This window comes from Amblyomma mixtum, chromosome 3 (assembly GCF_055824585.1).
Source record: "Amblyomma mixtum isolate Tamu chromosome 3, ASM5582458v1, whole genome shotgun sequence".
NCBI classification, from domain to species: Eukaryota; Metazoa; Arthropoda; class Arachnida; order Ixodida; family Ixodidae; genus Amblyomma; species Amblyomma mixtum.
In genome coordinates, this window is record NC_143014.1 from 272,513,589 (window position 1) to 272,531,559 (window position 17,971).

At 46.9% G+C, this 17,971-nt stretch overlaps 1 protein-coding gene across 1 annotated transcript in view; it reads right to left on the bottom strand.

Annotated features, from left to right (window-relative positions):
- Positions 1 to 2,268: 2,268 nt before the first annotated feature.
- LOC149354864 (uncharacterized) overlaps positions 2,269 to 17,971 on the bottom strand; it is a 49,027-nt gene continuing 33,324 nt past the window's right edge. The window contains exons 2-3 of the mRNA XM_089583517.1: positions 9,989 to 10,149; positions 2,269 to 3,771 (exon numbers count right to left, since the gene is read on the bottom strand). Of these exons, the coding sequence (XP_089439643.1) occupies positions 3,754 to 3,771; positions 9,989 to 10,149 (179 nt within the window). The 3' untranslated portion in view covers positions 2,269 to 3,753. The remainder of the gene's footprint in view (positions 3,772 to 9,988; positions 10,150 to 17,971) is intronic.

The following is a 17,971-nucleotide window of genomic DNA, read 5'->3' on the forward strand; positions in this document are numbered from 1 at the left end:
TTAGCGGCAGTGGCGACAATTTTAGAAGTACCTTTTGCCTCCATGTAAAGCAGATCGCGTTTAACGTTTTCAGAACGCTATTCTATAAGTTTCTTTGGGGATAAGTCGCGTGCGGCACGCTAACGTAATTTCCGTTAGGTCCGCTATCACGCTAACGCTATACTAAAACTCTCTATATTATATTGTGCGTCTGTGTGATCAAATTAAAATATTAGTTTTGATCAAAGGGAAAGGCACAGTAAACTGTCGCGCTTCTCGGCTGGGCGGCGGCGGTCGCGTTTCAACCGAGGTGAAACACAAAACGCGCCCGTAGGCTGTGCGATGCAAATTGAAAAATTGGTGTTTAGGAAAGGAAAAGGCGCCGTACCTCTCTCACATATCTCGGTGGACACCTGAAAGAGAGGGAAGGGAGGAAAGTGGGAGAAGAAAGAGAGAAAGAGTTGCCGTAGTCCGCGTTCTGCCAAAGGGACGCGCATCGTGCGTCTGCGTGATCAAATGAAAATAATGGTTTTGATCCAAGGGAAGAAAACGGTGGCAAGGAGAAGCAGCGACGCTCAGACGACGGAGTCGGCGCTCGGCGGCGACGACGGCTGCGGCAGCAGCGGCTACCTGCGCTTCGCGTGACATCGCTTGGTTTCGCGCATGCGCAGATGTGGCTAAAACTGATCACGGCGCACGCCGGACCCGGTGTTTACGAGCCTAGTGAAGCTTTTCGCTTCAAAAGGAGTGCATTTACAAGAAAGCCAATGTAGAGTCAGATTGCTTTTTTTTTTGGGGGGGGGGGGGTTTAGGGAGCGTTTATGCTCACTTAGGCGACCATTGAGGCAACGCCCTGTTTGACCAGTATAACACCACCCACAGGATAGCTCTATCTTATAGACATTTTTATGGCACAGCACATAGGGCGATTCGTGATTTTTTTCACATCTGGCAGGTGGAGGTCCTTCAAGGTTGATGGTTTTACATAAGCGCTGCAGTCTGTTGGGGGCAGGAAAGAGGATTCTGACACTGGCTTTTCCCGCAATTCTTTCTAGGCTATGTGATACCTTGTGCACATAAGGTATCACAGCGAAGTTTCGGTTTTCTGCAACAAGGGAACTCATTGTTATTGTCCTGAATTCGGCAAGGATCCCGTCCTTAGTCCAGTCTTTCGTGCGCTGTGCCTTCAGTTTGAACCATGTACCAACTAGCCCAGACCTTACTGAAAAAGTTTGGTTCCGAGAATTGTTCATAATTCGAGTTATCCATATTAACAGGTGTTGTGTTAATTGCGCGACGCTGTATATCCCTTGTAATGTGTGGCGGTATGCAAACAGAGCCAGACAATTTGAAAAACATTGCAGGCATACCTGGATGTACCAAGAAGGGTTGAAATGCAGGCCAGTTGGGACACTGTCGTAGTGGTACAGTCGTTGTGGCGTGAGTACTGCTTGTCTTGCCCCTTGTCTTTTGTGGCTGGTTATTTTCATTTTAGCTGCACGAGGTTGCTTCATTGAATTCTGACAGACAGACAGACAATCTTTATTAGCAGATAGGAAGGTCAGAGCCCCTCTAACACAGCAGGTCAACCGCGACAGATGGCCAAGAGCTTATGTGCCTCAGTGACCCAGCCACACCATTGGACGAGCCGAGCCTGAAGGCCTGGCTCCGAGCTGTGCAGCGCAGTCTCCCGCTGCTCTTTGGTAGTGATTAAGCAGAAGGGGGATAATAGGGCAGGCTCACATGATGTGGGTTAGGGTAGCGTGCCCACCACAGAATCTGCAGCCGGGAGAGTAAAGGGTAGGTTAGATAAGGGAGAGAACTGTGGGATTTGGGAAGGTGTGCGTTTGAAGCTGGCACCAGGAAATTTCATACGCTGGCCAAGTCTAATTTAGGGTGATGCCCTGGTAAATGGTCAACCAGCCCCTCACTGACCTTGCTCTGTGGTGAGGATAGGAGCTGGGCCCCACCTGGGTAGTAATGTCTGAGGGGTGCGAGTGGGCCACCTCATTCCCTGGGAGGGAGGAGTGTATGGGGGTCCGAATGAGCTGGATGGTGTGGGTGGAGGGTTTAGATTGTAGTGATGGAAGAGAGACAGCCTTTACAGAGATTATTGATTGCAGTTTTGGAGTCACTGATAATTTTGGGGGTTGGGCTGGAGGAGATGGCTAGCGCGATGGCTGCCTACTCGGCGATATCTGGGGAAGCTGCCATGACAGAGGCAGAGAAAGCGGAATGGTAGGTGAAATGTAGGCCATGTAAGGCGCCTTGGCAATAAATGGACAGACATGAAAGCATTTCCATATTTATTATGGATTTGTCTTAACTATGTACAGCTCTGATATGACCACTATACAACAGATCTGTTTTGTCTCTGCCTTCTTTACATGACCATAGAAGTTCTTGTCTTGGCAGTACAAAAATATCTTGGGGGAAAAAACAATGTTACAACAGTGATGAGGCAGCAGTGCGCACAAGGCTTCAAGAAAACACGGGTGAATGCCCGAATTTTGTTGGAAATTTCACCAAGGCCAGATACTGCTTAAAAGACCACACGTTTAAGTAGAAAAATGAATCTTGTGCAGCTGCTGCTGCTGCTGAACGGACAGGCACGCTCTCCGTAACAGCAATAATGTTTTAAATGCAGGCTTGTAACAGCGGAGCCAGAGCGGTTTTGCAAGGGGTGCAACTGATACCTGAGGAGTTGATACAGACAAAGAATAATACTGATGCTACAGCAACACATTCTAGGCAAAGCAGGGAATGGAAGCAACAGCTTTTCACAGGACAGTAATAACTTACAACATGTGTTTAAACAAGACGCTGCATGCCTGTAAGAGGCCACAGCCTAAAAGCTTTGTTCGTCAAGTTTTACATATTGCTACTTTTGAAAGCACAAACTTAACATGATGGTAATAACTTCAGTGTATGCAACAGCTGGACTCTTGTGTCATAATTAGATTGCTGTCACACTGTCTCATGAGTCAACAAAATGAGGTGACTAAACTCAAAAGCTCAGCATAAAAGGCCTGTTACTGATGTGCTATGAATAACTTGAAAAAGAGCATGCAGTCAAACTTTCTGCAGCCATTTCAAATGCAAGGTAAAGAACTTCAGAGGGCAGCAGACACAAAAGACCTTCTTTGCCGGCTGAACTGGCAACAGCACTAGCTGTCCATTAATAACTTTCATCCATGCATTGTCGTAATATTGTCAAGCTCTCACAACACTGCTTGTGTACCTTATTACATACGAAATGAGAGAAAACAGTACACAAAGCTAGAAGAGGTGCAAAGGAGTGGGCACAAGTCACATTGTATGGGCAAGCCCAGCACAGCCGAGCCAGTTGCAAAAAGTAAGGGAAAGAAACAGGCACAAAGAACTTTAAAAGGAAGCAACATTAAAACTGGACCAGTGCAATGTCAATACAGGGATGGCAAAAGAAATGTCTTGCCCTATATACAAAACTCTTACATTACACAGTTTGCCCTCTTAAGAAGTTCAAATCTCAATGCAAAAGCAAAAAGGTACAACACAAGGCTTCTTGCTGTCACACCCAAAGACAAAACGAGTGAGTTTGACCCCTTTTACTAAAGGCCGTCATGAGAATATGATACAAGCAACGTGCAAGAAGGGGCAGTTCCAAACGTGGTGCATTAAATGTTACACTAATATATAAAAAGCATTTGTACACATCACTAGATCTTTGGTTTTTTTTCTTCTTCCAAGTTTTGCTTTCCTATTGCACACTTGTAGAAATCAAGTAGGCATTGTTCAGTCCTGCTCAGGCATCTGTATCGAGTGGGAGAAAAAAAACAACACTTTTAATTGACATTTTCTCAGCAGTAAATGCATTTTTCTTCCCGCCGAAGAAACATCAAGGTAGCCAGGGACCAAAGAGCAGATTATCACCGAGAACAAAGGGGGAGTGGAGTTAACCTCTCAGTGCTTCCTTCGATGTCTACACGCTTGAAAGCTGCGGCGAAAGTGGGGCACCCCTGGATACCCAGAAATTCTGGATAAAAGCATTTTAATAGAAGCCAAATTCCGGATAAAAGCATAAAAGGAGTGTGCTCAGGAGGAGACCATTCGCATTAACACAGCTGGGTCTAGGCATATGTTGAAGTTTTTTCTCTTTACACTCTCGAACGCGAGGAATCTCCTCTCACAATGTACCACTGAAGCGGCAACAAGCCACTTAAATGCGAGGTTAACAACTAATCAACTAATCAACTTTTCTCGCCTCTCAGTAATGTTCTGGAGTGCATAGAGTGCTGCACCCACAAAAAAAGTATTCAGTACTACGAGTGCACAGGACACTCTCCTTTATGAGCGTTACAAACTCGTGCCCAATCGGCGTCATGGATTCACTTGGGATCGTGGGATTGTTCAACATCACTTCATGGACTTATTTGACCTGACAGGCCCACACTCTGCCGGGCTGAACAGGACTCAGATCACGATCTGAATATGAGCCCAGACTCACGACTCACATCATGATCTGAATGTGAGCCCGAAATCAGGACTGAGATCGTGACCTGAATGTGAGTCCGGGCTCACTCACGACTCAGATCATGATCTGAAATGATCCTGAGTGAGTTCGCCGAACTATGACTACAAAACAAGCAGCACCAGCAGGAACGTAAAGAATCATCCAGCCCCCTCTCACATAAGAACTTAGTCCAGTGCGCTGTACGTAAGCTTGCCCTTGGAAAACTGCACTTACCACGGTCGCATGCCACCGGTATCGCGACAATGATTGATAAAAAAGCGGCAAATATTCCAACCAGCTGGGGCGAGGTTGGCGTCTCTTGTTAATGCAGCAGCACCAAGCACGAAACACGACACTGGGACAGGCGCAACAGAAGTAATACTTCAGGGTGGTTGCAGAAAAAAAAATTTAGAACGAGGACAAAGAAAGGAATGAACCACATAGGCAAAGCTGCGCTGTCAACTGAATTATTTATTGGAAATTCCGGGCGCTTTATTTCGTTGCTAATATATCATTCTTTTATCTTCCTAGGGCTTCGTGCAAGATAAGCGACTTCTTTACCTTACAAGGCCACTTACGGTGTGCTTACACACTGCTCTCATGTTTGACGAATCCCCCATGCTTCGAGGATCTCCTGAGTAAGCTTATCGACATTGCTTTCAAGACTTGCGCTGCTTGTAATTCGGGGGTGCACGAGTGCACTACTTGGTTCTCTTCGCCCCTTTTTTTCATTTTGCATTCTTAGAATGCTTTCTGCCATGCTTTTCTTGGGTTTTCGTACACCCTTTCTTTGCTGTTGTAGCATGTTAAGATTTGTTGCCATGCTAGTCAACAAAGGTAACCGCAGCGCTGGGCCAATGAACAGAGAACACACTTTTTATGGTTTTATCGACATACATGTTTTTACAGTTACTGTCAGTCTAAAAGAAATATTTCTCAAAATACACCATATGTCTGAGTTACAGCATTGCACACAACACAGATAATGTTTGTCGACGCACCAGAGGTGTCAAGTTTATCTCAAACGGCGCAGCTCACATTTTCAGTACATCATTTCGTGCATCATTCACGCAATACATGTGCGATCATTCCTGCATATGCTGTTCACGCAATACAGGAGGGTCGTTCTGCGCACAGCGAGTGCACGTAATTTAATGCATACACGATTATCCTTACAATCGTAGACAATTGCAAAAAATATTTAGTATTTATGTAAGCGTTTGAAAGCAAGCCACGTGATCGCCTTCACTGTCCATGCTAATATATGCGACACCACTCAAGGGGAGGAAAGCGCGAGCAACTTCCGTGCCGGCCAACACGAGAATCCTCCGTTGAAGCTGTAATTGCTCCGCCCACCGCTATGAAGGCAACTGAAGGAGGAATTGGTGTCTGCAGTAAAGAACAATTAAGATCTAACCGCAAGAAGGTTCTGAAAGGAGATACGACCTCTCTGTCTCTCACTATCCCATTTGAATTTCTGACCAGAGCGGCCGTTGCAGCTGCCGTGCATCCTTTGTGTGCTTCGCGAACTCTGTCCGTCGCGTTATCTCGGGCGCTGTCGCCTGCTTTGCGGCACCGTTCACAGATACTTTGGCGTCGTGTTCCTTCATGCGTAGGTAATGGCGGTGCTGCGACAAACACGGTGGTGTTTGCTTTTGTGCTCGTGACGGTAGAAACTGCGAAGAGTCCTGCGCTCGCTTTATCGCGAGCCATCGCTGATTGCAACGCCATGGATCATGAACTATGATTTAGCCACTGCTGTTGACGAAGCAGTCATCGTGTTTGGTCCGTAGAAGAGTCGGCACGTCGTGGGAACCGATTATCCCACTTCATGTTAACGGCTTCTATTAGCATGAACAATGAAGGCCACTGCGTGATAATGGTTCGCTTTCACGTGTTTACATAAACACTAAAGAATTTTCTTGCAATTATTACAATATGAGACGCATCGTACATGCATTAAGTTGCATGCACTTACTGTGCTCAGAATAATCCTTCTTTACTGCGTGCAATCGGAATGATTGCACATTTTTTGTGCGAATGATGACGAAATGATGTACTGTCAGCGTCAATTGAAACGCGAACAAGCCAATTGAAACGCGAACAGCACAAATCGCAGATATTAAACTAGGGAGGCAAAATACATGAGCAGTTGATTTTCCCATCGAAGCCGAAAGGATCGCTCTTCTGAACTGTTAATAGCCCACGCCTGTATTTCACCTCCATCCTCTAGTATGTTTGATTTTTTGTGCTCGCGTTTCAGGTGTTTTGCTCGCATTTCATTTGACGCTGATAGTACTTTTTGAAAATTTCACCAGCACCATTTCAGATGAACATAACACATTATCTGTATTGTACGAAATGTTGTAAAGTAGACATATAGTGCAACCTCGTCGGGGCGGCAAGAAGCCACCCATTCATGTCTTCATCCCACCATGGGACACAACGACGCCAGCAAGGGGATCATCCCTTTTGTTGGCTTGACAAGGAGCTCTGACCAGCGGCCTTGACGGAAGGGACCGAGGGCGGAACAAAGTCCCTTCCGCAAACTGAGTAATGAAGGCCGCTAACCCAAAGCCAGCTAGGAGGCTTTGGGCTAACCCCGCTCGTGCTTTGACCTTCGTGGCGCGATATCTGAACCAACGACCTGTTTTCCCCTGCTGTCGAAATGAATATTGCTCGCGTAACCGCTAACATTAAAAACATGAGTTATATAACATCTATATCGTTCGCTATTTATTTTTCAACAGCAAGCGCACATAAATGGTTTACCAATAAAGCGTAAAGAAAAAAATTGTTCTTTCTATTTTTCTCTTACGTTTATCTTGCAGGAAACAAAAAGGCATGTTTCTCAGTCATATTGTTTCAGCGCGACGAAGACAAAGGACAGAAAGACAAGACGGGCGTTGTCAGCTGGATGTTCATAGGAAAAAATTGTGCATCCTCGTGAGACCCAGCGTACAATTTATTGCACACTCGGTCTCAGCGTCAAGGCCCTGATGCAACTGCGGTACGCGCAAAGTCCTCCTGTGCAATATATTGCATACACATGTGCTGCGATCTGGCCAAGAATGAGAGAAGTCAATCGAGCGGAGCGCTTGCTCGGCACGTTCAAAAATGGCGTCCATACCGACGGCGTCGTTTTATTAGTTTTATTCAACACGACCAAGTAAGTTGCCCCTACTTACTTACCACTTTGCTAAATGTTCTGAATTTTGCGGTGAACACGTTCAGGAATGTACAGGGATCATTTTGAGCATAATTTATCTTGAGGCAAGCGCGTATTTTGTCCGTGGCCGCGTTGTATTTTTTTGTGTACATTTTATTGCACACTGGGACTGAGCTACAGCACATGGGGTTATTTTCATTCTGTTCATCGTAAGTGCTTTTCTGCAAGGGAAGGCGTTATGATGATGTTCAATTTTACACAAAAAGTTATTTCCAATTGATATGTCAGCAATGTTTGTAATTTAGGCATTCTTTGGCCCCTGCCAGGGTTGAATCTGAGCAGGGCAGAGGCGATTTTGGAGGCCATTGCCTCCGAGGACGGCCCGGATCTCGACTTGTCTGATGATGAGTTGAACGAAACGCCAATACAAGCACCGCAACCAGACGTTTCCTCTTTAGGTGAGCTTCCTAATACAAGTGTTTACAGCATAAATACCAGATGCGGGTCTTAAGGCCGATTTTCTTTTTTTTTTTTTTAAGACGACTCGGACGAGGAAGATTCCGGCAGCGAGCCATCAACAAGTGTGGGGAGATTCCCTGCTTGGAGGCATGGTCCGTTTGTGTCGTCACTGCCTGATGTTCCGGATACGCCGGATACTGAGCCCGATTCTCGAACCAATTGGACTGCTCTGGACTATGTCAAGCAGTATTTTTCAGAGGAGTTTTACCGAAACATGCATGAAAACACTGAGGTGGGCTATCACCAAAAAAAGCGGACGCTGCGGAATAGCAACACTGCCAAGATGAAAAATTTCATAGGGGCAGCGTTTATGATGGTTTGCGTGGGATATCCACAGAGCCGTCTTTACTGGGCAAGGCAAACACGAGTTGCTGCAATTGCTGGTGTTCTGACTCGCGATCGCTTCTTCTTGCTGCGAAAAAACATAAAAGTTGTGAATGACTTGGAAACCAGTGATGAGGAAAAGAAAGCGGTCCGGCTGTGGAGATTGAGACCGTTCATTGAAATGATAAGGACGGCTTGCCTCCAGCTTCCAAGAAGCCCGTCAGCAAGCATAGACGAGCAAATAATACCGTTTACAGGCTGAACGACACTGAAGCAATACGCCCCTGGTAAACCTCATTCTCCAGCCCAAGCGGAATGGTTCTAGGTTCCGAAATATATCAGGGAAAGTCTGCGCTCGCAGCCGACAGATCAGAGCTGGCTGTGGGTGCTTGTGCTGCGCTTCGATTGTCAAAGTCCATGCCAGCAGGCAGTTCTTTACTTTTTGACCGCTACTTCACAACTGCACCCCTACTCCGGCTCCTCTCGAGCCAAGGCCTGCGTGGAACTGGCACCATAATGAAGAATCGCGTGCCAAAGGATTCCAAGCTCCCTGATGACAAAGCTTTGGTGAAGAAAGGCCGCGGATCTTTTTTCCCAAACTGTCAATGTGGCTGATGGCATTTGCCTTGTTAAGTGGGTTGACAACAAGACCATTACGTTCGCTTCTTCACACATTGGTGAGGAGCCAGTAGGAGAATGCAAAAGATGGTGCAAAAAGGAGAGAGTCTATAAGGATGCACCTCGGCCGGCTCTCGTCGAAGAGTACAATAAGAACATGGGAGGCGTTGACCTCTGCGATAGAATGGTCAGTCTCTACCCAAGCAAGGCAAGGACAACGTGCTGGACTGTTCGTGCTCTTTGTTTTTTTTTTGCGGACGTGGCGGTAGTTAATGCATAGTTGCAGTATAAAGAAGGCTGTCAGCTCCTAGGAGTTGCTAGCAAGAACACACATAGTCTACTGGACTTCGAACTGGTCATTGCTAACGATTTGCTGAGAGCAGAATTGGATGTGGGCGGCGACGACGATGAGCCGCCACCGAAGCGCCCTGCCAGTAAAACAACACCATTACCTCCCGTCTCCTTCCGGACAGCCGGGGCAGCACACATGCCCGAACTTTCATCGCAGAAGTCCGCATCAAGATGCCGTAACTCCTCGTGTACTGAACGCACGAAGTTTCGTTGCACTCGCTGTGGCGTTTTTCTTTGTTTAACTTCTTCGAGAAACTGTTTTAAACAGTTTCACACCTAGAGGTAACACCGAAGGGCACAAGAAAAGCCTTTTATGCTCATTACCCATAATCTCTTTTCAAATTGTTTTTTTTTCATCCACTGAATTCCAATGTGCAATACATTGCGCATGCTTTGGTAAGCAAACCAAAAAATAGTTCATCAATAAAACTCTTTTAGCGTGATAAGATAGCCTCAGTGGTCTAATGAATGAGTTTTCTTGATCTGCATGCAAAAATTCGTCCCTGCATATGCCAGACACAACTCGCACGACTCACCTGCACGCCGTTGCAATCCTCCGCAGTGACTGAACGCCGCAGATAGGCCATGCGGTCCATGTGGACCCAGCAGCGGTCGCCGTAGTCCCCTGTGCTTCCTCTTCGAAGTTCCGTGGCGTACCGCTTCCGCAAGTCCGAGATCTTTTCTTCCAGGTCAGTCACTGCAGGAAGGCAGTTGAAGCTTTTACGCGCGTGAGATGGCGGCAAATATCATTATTCGAATTCTCACTCCTTAGCACTCTTTTCTCTATTGTGGTTGCTTACATATCGCGACCTAATACGTCACGTCGACTGACAAATTTGCCCCAATCTAGAAACACTAAAAACAGCATAGAATGCGAAGGAAAACAGCTTCCGTAGGGCTGCTGAGTTTACCGCAACGTTACATCGTTATACACCGGAATACAATACTCTCGCGCAGGGCCTGGCTGGAACATACTCTCAAACCCAGACATCAGGGTTCATCTTTTGCCGGGCTGCCAAAACGCTACCAAGTGCGTATGAGCCATTTACAAAAAGTGGCCTTTACAACCTCTAAGAGGGCTTAAACAGGTCTCTGTCATCCTCCTGCAAGTACAAGAAGTCATCTGAGCACTACTGCGTTCTCTACAGATGCAGTAACAGCAGAGGAAAAGAAGCAGCTATGTTGTGGAGCGCTGTGTGCGATGTGCGCGACGTGTGTCGAGAGCTCCGTCGCTTCAGAGTCTTCATTCTGTATCGCTTCCAATCAGGCTTTAAAAATGCCGAACTGCGTGGAATATGGATTGTTGTGGTACGTAGAACGAAATACGAGGCAAGTACGAAAACACAAGTGCTGGGTTTGAAACGGTATACCGAACTGCGTGGCCATCGCAGTGTGTTCAGCATTCAGTGACCGTGTTATGGGAACATGGAGGTGTGCTCGAAGTATTCAGGACGGGGTAAATAAATGTCTCCTTTGTGAATTTGGAAGCCTGTTTCCCCAGTGCCAGCCGCTCTTCCGCTCTCCTCACTGGTTGGGGCCTTAGGCTGTCGCGAAGCTCGAACCCACGGTGGTTGATGGTCCGTGTACCCATCGCAGTAACCACAACACCGACCAAGTGAAACCCTAGCTGTTCCACTGCAGATGCTCGGCAACTCAAAAAGGACAAGTGCAGCCCGACATGCTACAGCGTTGGTTTCCTGTCTTTACACGTTAGCGGCATCGGTCTATGTGGTCGCGCTGCAATGGCGCGGTGGCTAGCGGTATGACCGATAGATGCCAGTGAATTTGGTAGAGTGGGGCGATCCGCCATGAGCCCATTTTGGTCATTAGAACCGGCTCGCATGTGTAGCTCGAGTGCTCAAGTGGCATATAAGTGGGTTCCACTTCGTCAGGGTTAGTGATGTCGCGGCTACGCAAGTTCGTAATTCATGACTCGCAACAACTGCCAGCCTTGGAGGGTTTGGGATAGTGGCTTCACAAAACCATATCGGACCTGCTATCTGCACACGTATTCCAACAAAGGGCAGGCATGCAGATCAACAGCTCATAGCATTGCTCCCTGCATTATTGAACCCTGCCTCATCGTCTGGTTTTATTTTATCGGGTTTAACGTCTCAAAGCGACTCAGGCTGTGAGGGACGCCTCATCGTTACGCGGACTTACAACACATTGGTTTGAGAAAATCGCATGTAAACTTCTTACTCACCGGACGCATTTGCCTAGGTGGTGGGTAAGGAGCCTTCAAAACTCATCACCAGGGTAATGAATGTTGCAGGATAATAAACGCGATCACTGCAAATTATGTCTTCAATTACGGCTTCCTTCAGCGTTTTCATAGTGCCGTTTAGCCGCTGCTCCTGTGTGCGCTCTATGTCGTGTCTCTTCGCGTGGCAGCCCAGGCGTCTGCGTTCAACACAGCGCTTCCAAAATGGCGGCAGTGAAATTTCTTTCGTCTTCTGGTCTATATACGAGGAAGAATAAGAAAGTACAGTCTGCCGGACTAAATCTACCACAGAGGAATTTGAAATTTAGTGCTGCAATGGGACAAATCTGTGGAGCGGTGTGGGGACTATGTGGAAAAAACGTAGAATGGTACGCATATTTTTAATTACCTGTATATACCTTATTTTGATTGATAAAAAACAGGGACAAAGACTTTCTGATTCACCCTCGTACCATTAGCGGAAAGGGCCGGTCCTATACGCGAAGCGTTTTCAAGCAGGCGCGGTAACATTATCGGCGCTTATCGTATAGTGTGTAAACGAGTAAAACTACAATTCCTGAGCAAGAGTAGATAACATTTAAGATAAGAGCCCACCATGCGTTTCATGCCAAGCAAACGAGCAGAACTGTTCGTGCACAGCTGTTTAAACAACCTCAGCGCGGGGCAGTTGTCGCAGTCGTCGCTCCCTGGGGGACTTAGCGCACGCACAGTAAATGATAAATGATGCACTATTATCTTGAAGCATTTATTATACGGGCAATGAAACATTCGAGTCGCGTTGGGTTTTGCCAGCGGCTTGGTTCTGCAGAAGGGTTCTATGAGCCGAGAGGAATGTATGTTCGACTTACACACGCTCACAGGCAACAGGGAAGCCGTCGCATTCGGCACTTTTCTCTGCTCCTTTCGTGCCGCAAGCTTACTTCAGTGCCACCATGGGATAATTTCTGTTTAATTATCGAGCCGACTTATAGAGGGCAAGAACTTAATTGGCAGCCAGCGACAAAACGTCACGTCCTCCACGGTGCACATCGGCGAAAGCACGCACGGCATGTGCCGCTCTTCACATACGGGAGCACTTGACAGCGAAAAAGAGACCACATTCATAACATATGAGTAACATGCTTCTAAGTAATAAAGCAGGGGTGCATTGATTTCAGTTTTCGCAACAATCAGAAATGGGTCACTAAGCTCGCGTACTAAGCTGAAGGCTTCGAAAAGAAAACATGGAAAGTGCATTTTATTAGCGTGCACTAGTGTGCACACTATTGCACATTTGACGACTTTGTCAGCTGCAACCTTTTTTACTTCCCACTACGCTGCACGGGCTTGGAGGTAAAAATTCCCCTACATACATGAGACACATGTGCTAATGTGGCTCCGCTTTGCAAATATGTATAGACCACCTGAGTTTACAACGTATATGTCATGTTTAGGCTACCATGGAGATTTGTCATGTCATTAATTTATTATTGCGAAAGCAATACTACACCAGGTCTAACCGCTCGTCGTGTGGTCCGTGGACCCCCCTGCTCCTCGAGGAGCCGCCCCCGCGCCTAACCGATGGTGTGATGTCAGCCTCTCCGTTGCTATGGCGACGCGTGACGTCAGCTTGCTCTCTCCACCGCAGCCAGGAGGAGCCGGTCGTGCGCGCGCTCCTCGAGGAGTCTCTCCATGGAAGTCACCGACGAAGAGTGTAGTTGCTCCACTGCTTCTGAACGGTTTAACTCGACAGCCAAGCAAGCTAGGAAGAATGCAAAACAACGACAAGAACCACTGCGGAGACGACGAGAAGCCGAAGCAGCTGAACGAGCTGTATCGAGTTCAGAAGCTGGGATTAGGCAAGCTAAACGGAATGAAGCCAAGCGGTAACAACGTGCCCAGGAAACAGAGGAACAACGAGAAGAACGTCTGCGAAAACGATGAGAATCAGAAGCAGCAAAGCAAGCCACTTCAAGCTCAGAGTGTGAGTCCAGCCGTGCTATACGGAATGAAGCTAGGAGACGAAGACGTGCCGAGGAAACCGAAAAACAACGGGCCGAACGTCTTGAAAAGCGGAGCAGGGGAGGAGGAGGAAAGTCTTTCGCAGCCAACCAGGCTTAACCAGAGCTAAACCACACCCATTTTTTTGTGCATCCTTAGTCACAAACGAGATCGTCGATGCGTCGGTGTGATCCTCAGTTGCGCTTGCACCTTCCATTGTTTGCAATAGGTGTGGTAAAAACACGTGGCCAATAGAAGTGCAATTCTTGTTCTCGAATAAGCTCAACTGATTTATTTTTAAAAAAATGGCACCTATGCAAGTGCTACATCATAAAGCCATTTTCATTTGGTTGTATGAAATGAGGGTAGATAAAAAGGAAATGATTTCTTTCGCTGGACATGTTGAAAGCTGCTCATTCTTTGCTGCCATTATTTAACTAAGGACAGTGTCTAGAGTGTACCGTCCAATCGTAGCGTATTCAGCATTTAAGTGTTATCTGACAGTGCACGAAGCACACCAACCGGCAACGTTCAACGTTTCTCAACACCATTCTTTCTGAGATCAGGTTGGCTGAGTTAACAGTGTAGCCATCTTCTGTCATGCCAGCGTATAGCTCTAAGGAAAATAATAAAAAAAAGTCTAGAACCGTGTTGGTTGGTTGGTTTATGGGGTTTAACGTCCCAAAGCGACTAAGGCTATGAGAGACGCCGTAGTGGAGGGCTCCGGAAATTTCGACCACCTGGGGTTCTTTAACGTGCACTGACATCGCACAGTGCACGGGCCTCGAACTTCTCCTCCAAAGAAATTCAGAGGAGAAATTCGAGGCCCGTGTACTGTGCGATGTACACGTATGTACGTGTATGTGCGTGTATTAAAGTTCGGAGGGCCTATTTACTCGCCCTGCACTTCCAGTTTCCGTTGTTTTTTATGAATTATCCACCAATAGGAAGTCTGGTCTCACGGTAATCTTCAAGAGAGGTGGGTTTATCTTTTCAGCTATTCCCGCTGCTTTGAATGCGACCAACGTTGAAGTGACCTTGAGTGCAGCTTATGCAAGGTCACTGTCATGCGTAAGCAGCATTATTATGCTGTCTTACGCAAGTGTTTCGAATTACTCACATGAGCATCTGTGGCTGCGACAAAGCGTTCGTTCCCTCGTCCTCTGGGGAAAAAACTTATTTAACCTCATCAAGTGGCAGCTGAGCACGTGGGACAAGGCTCGTGCCATACGGAAACGAGGTCCAAATGTTGAATCAAAGTGCTAAAATTCTTTATCTGAAAATAGTTCGTTTTGGTGGTGTTAGTAGTGTAATACGAAAGCCATGCAATTTAAGTGCAGCAGTATGATCCCGGCTACCACTAAAACCCGGGGTTCTATTTTCAATAGTGTGTTCTTTTTTTTTCATTCTTGTTTTAGTATTCTTGTTCAGAAACTGTTGAAAAGAAATTGCACGGAACCATTTACAAATCTGATGGGAAAAAAATAACTTGCAGAAATGTGTGTGTGGGGGGGTCTTGGCAAATAATTTCCTGAAGTTTGATTGCGAAAAACAGGATGGCTGTATTTGACCCAAATTTCGGCTTAAAAGTGCCTTTTTTACGGACACCAGTTTTTTATTTTTAGAAAGTGTATCTTCATGAGAATACACAGTGCATCACGCTGGCATGCTAGCTGGTGCATGTTATTGTTGGCTGCCAGTTCAGTTATGGAGTAGCTTGCCTCTCGTTTTGAACTGTGTATAATCTAAGATACAGGAATCCCGCTGGGGCGTCTGCAGCATGCAGACGTTGGTGAGTGGCGACACCACGGCTTCCCGAGCATCCGCAGGGACATTCCCGCAGGGGGATGATGGTGAGCGGTGCGTCACCACGGACCCGAGCACCCACGCTTAGCCGTGTCCGGGGAAAAGGGGATTCTGGTGGTTGAGCCAATGCAGAGTGTTTGGACTTTTAAGGCCACTCGGCGGAGGCATCACACCACTTTGGGGCTAGCATACTACATACGGCACCTCCGAATATCTCAACTGGTGGAAGTCGGCTGTTGCCTTTTCCTGACCTCCTCTATATCTTTCACTTTCATATTTCTTTCTCACAGCTATCTACTCTGGCTCCTACACACTTGGTTTTTCCTTTTTTTTTCCCTGGCGGCGAGGGTTAACCATGTGTGGCCAACTATAGTCATTTGTATCTGGTTATAGTCAGGTTGTAGAGTTGACGTGGGCAGGGCTTGCTTGCAAGTTCCTGTCCCGTTCCCTTCCTGGGCTCCATGGTGGGTGGCTGTGGCCGCAACACATTTTTTATGGCTTCTCTTGCTTCAGATATTGATCGCACTCCGAAAGGCGTGCGGACCGAAGTCCTCACAGCCCAGTGCTTCCAAAAAAACGAGACAAACATTTCCAAAATGCCACGTCATCCACAGTGAAACTAAAAAACTGCCAGAACAATGTCCCCATTCATGGTGTCGAAATGTCTGACCGATGCCTCGGGCACGGGCTACAAGTTGATGAAAATGCCTTGTGCTGACCTGCTTCTATAAATTAAAAACAACAGCCAGTACTTCAAACTGTCTAGAACAGTTTCAGTAGGGTACGTTCCTGTTTCAGTAACCGCACACCGATCCTTAAAACACCGTCCGCGGTGTAATATCCGAATTTGACTTTCTCGACCTCACTGAAGATTCAATGCTTGAGGGTCTCGAAGATCAAAATGTCACCAATGTCCTTCGCACCAAAATTAGGAAAGAACACAAATAAATACCAACCAAACATCTCGTCCTCACTTTCAACTTCAGCACACTTCCCAAATACATTTAGTAGGTTACCTGAAAATCAAAGTCCGACACTGTGTCCTGTGGAGACCTCCCCACTCGTCCCCTGTGGATAGCTTCCCCGCAACGACTCTCCTTAGCCTAGTTAGTTACCTTAACTAACAAGGGAGGGCGCCGGCATCCCAGCATCACGAACGCCACGGACGGCGTGATTGCTGCGCGCGCGCGCAGCAATACGAGCTCTCTTCAGCTAGAGCAGGGGTTCTCAAACTCGGTTCCGCGGAACACAGGGGTTCCGCGGGCTGTCTTCTTGTGTTCCGCGCGAAACCTCACCGGCCCTGACCCGGCAGCTGATATTAGACTGGCTCTGAGTGCTACTGAGCCCCGCTTTGACTTGCTCTTAGAAGAGAAGCAGTACCACCCATCACATTAGTATTTGTATTAATCGGTGCAAAAAACATTTAACTTTTGCAGCTCTCGCTTTGCAACAATGCACTCGACAACATTGCTGGTAAGTGAAAGCAGGGGGGGGGGGGGGGGGTTCCCTGGATTTTATTGAAGGCTTTTGGGGTTCCTCCAAGCAAAAAAGTTTGAGAACCCCTGAGCTAGAGTGTACGCTCTACTTCAGCTGAAGATTTCGTCGCGTACGGACGTGCCGGCGCGGCTCTGCGCTCTTCGCCATCGGGGCGAAGCATTTGGGGGAGTACGTTCTCCAACATCTCGTCCTGTCTGGCCACGGAGTATCCCCTGGCCTAGCGTAGTCGAAAAAAAAAACCATTGGGTTCCAATTGGAAATTACCAATTGGAACCAAATGGATATTTCCAAATGCGTCTTCGACATCATTGAAGAATAACAATTTGAAAATACCGTTTGGACCACTCCAATTGGCCCACACCAAATGGTCAGCTCCAGTGGGCAGGCACCATGGTCCATCCCAACTGAAATACATCATCCGGTCTGATCGAGTAGACCTCTCTCGGCCTACGTCATCAGCGCACGTGTTTTGGCTGAAACCAACGAGACAATTCATTTTACATACAGTTGTTTCCAATTCGAATCAAATGGTGTAGAACCAAGCGGATTTTCTCCCAGGAGTCTAGGAGACGTTGTGCGTTTAGTGCTAACATCTTTACGTGGGAACTGAAATTGATAAATCCAAGAATTTAAGGAAGTGAAGACAAACAAGCCTGCAATATCACACTGAAGGGACACGGACACAGTCATTATGTATATATCCACTAAAAATACTTTTGCTCCAATTTATACACCCCATTCATGAGACACTGCTGCTGGAGGGAGTGGCGCTTGTCCGTTGAAGTTATTTCATTGATTCATGCCCGCAGTGATATATAGTTCAAATGAATAAATCAATGCGGTAGATAAAGCAGCTCATATATTTGTACTAAGACATCATTACTTCCCAGTTTTGTGTTCACAGAGAGCAATATTCTGATCCCAATCAAGGCAGTCATTGGCTTTTAGTTGGTTTTTCCCAATTGTAAACTTTCGAATCGTGCATCTTTAACCAATTGCAACATCGAGTTGG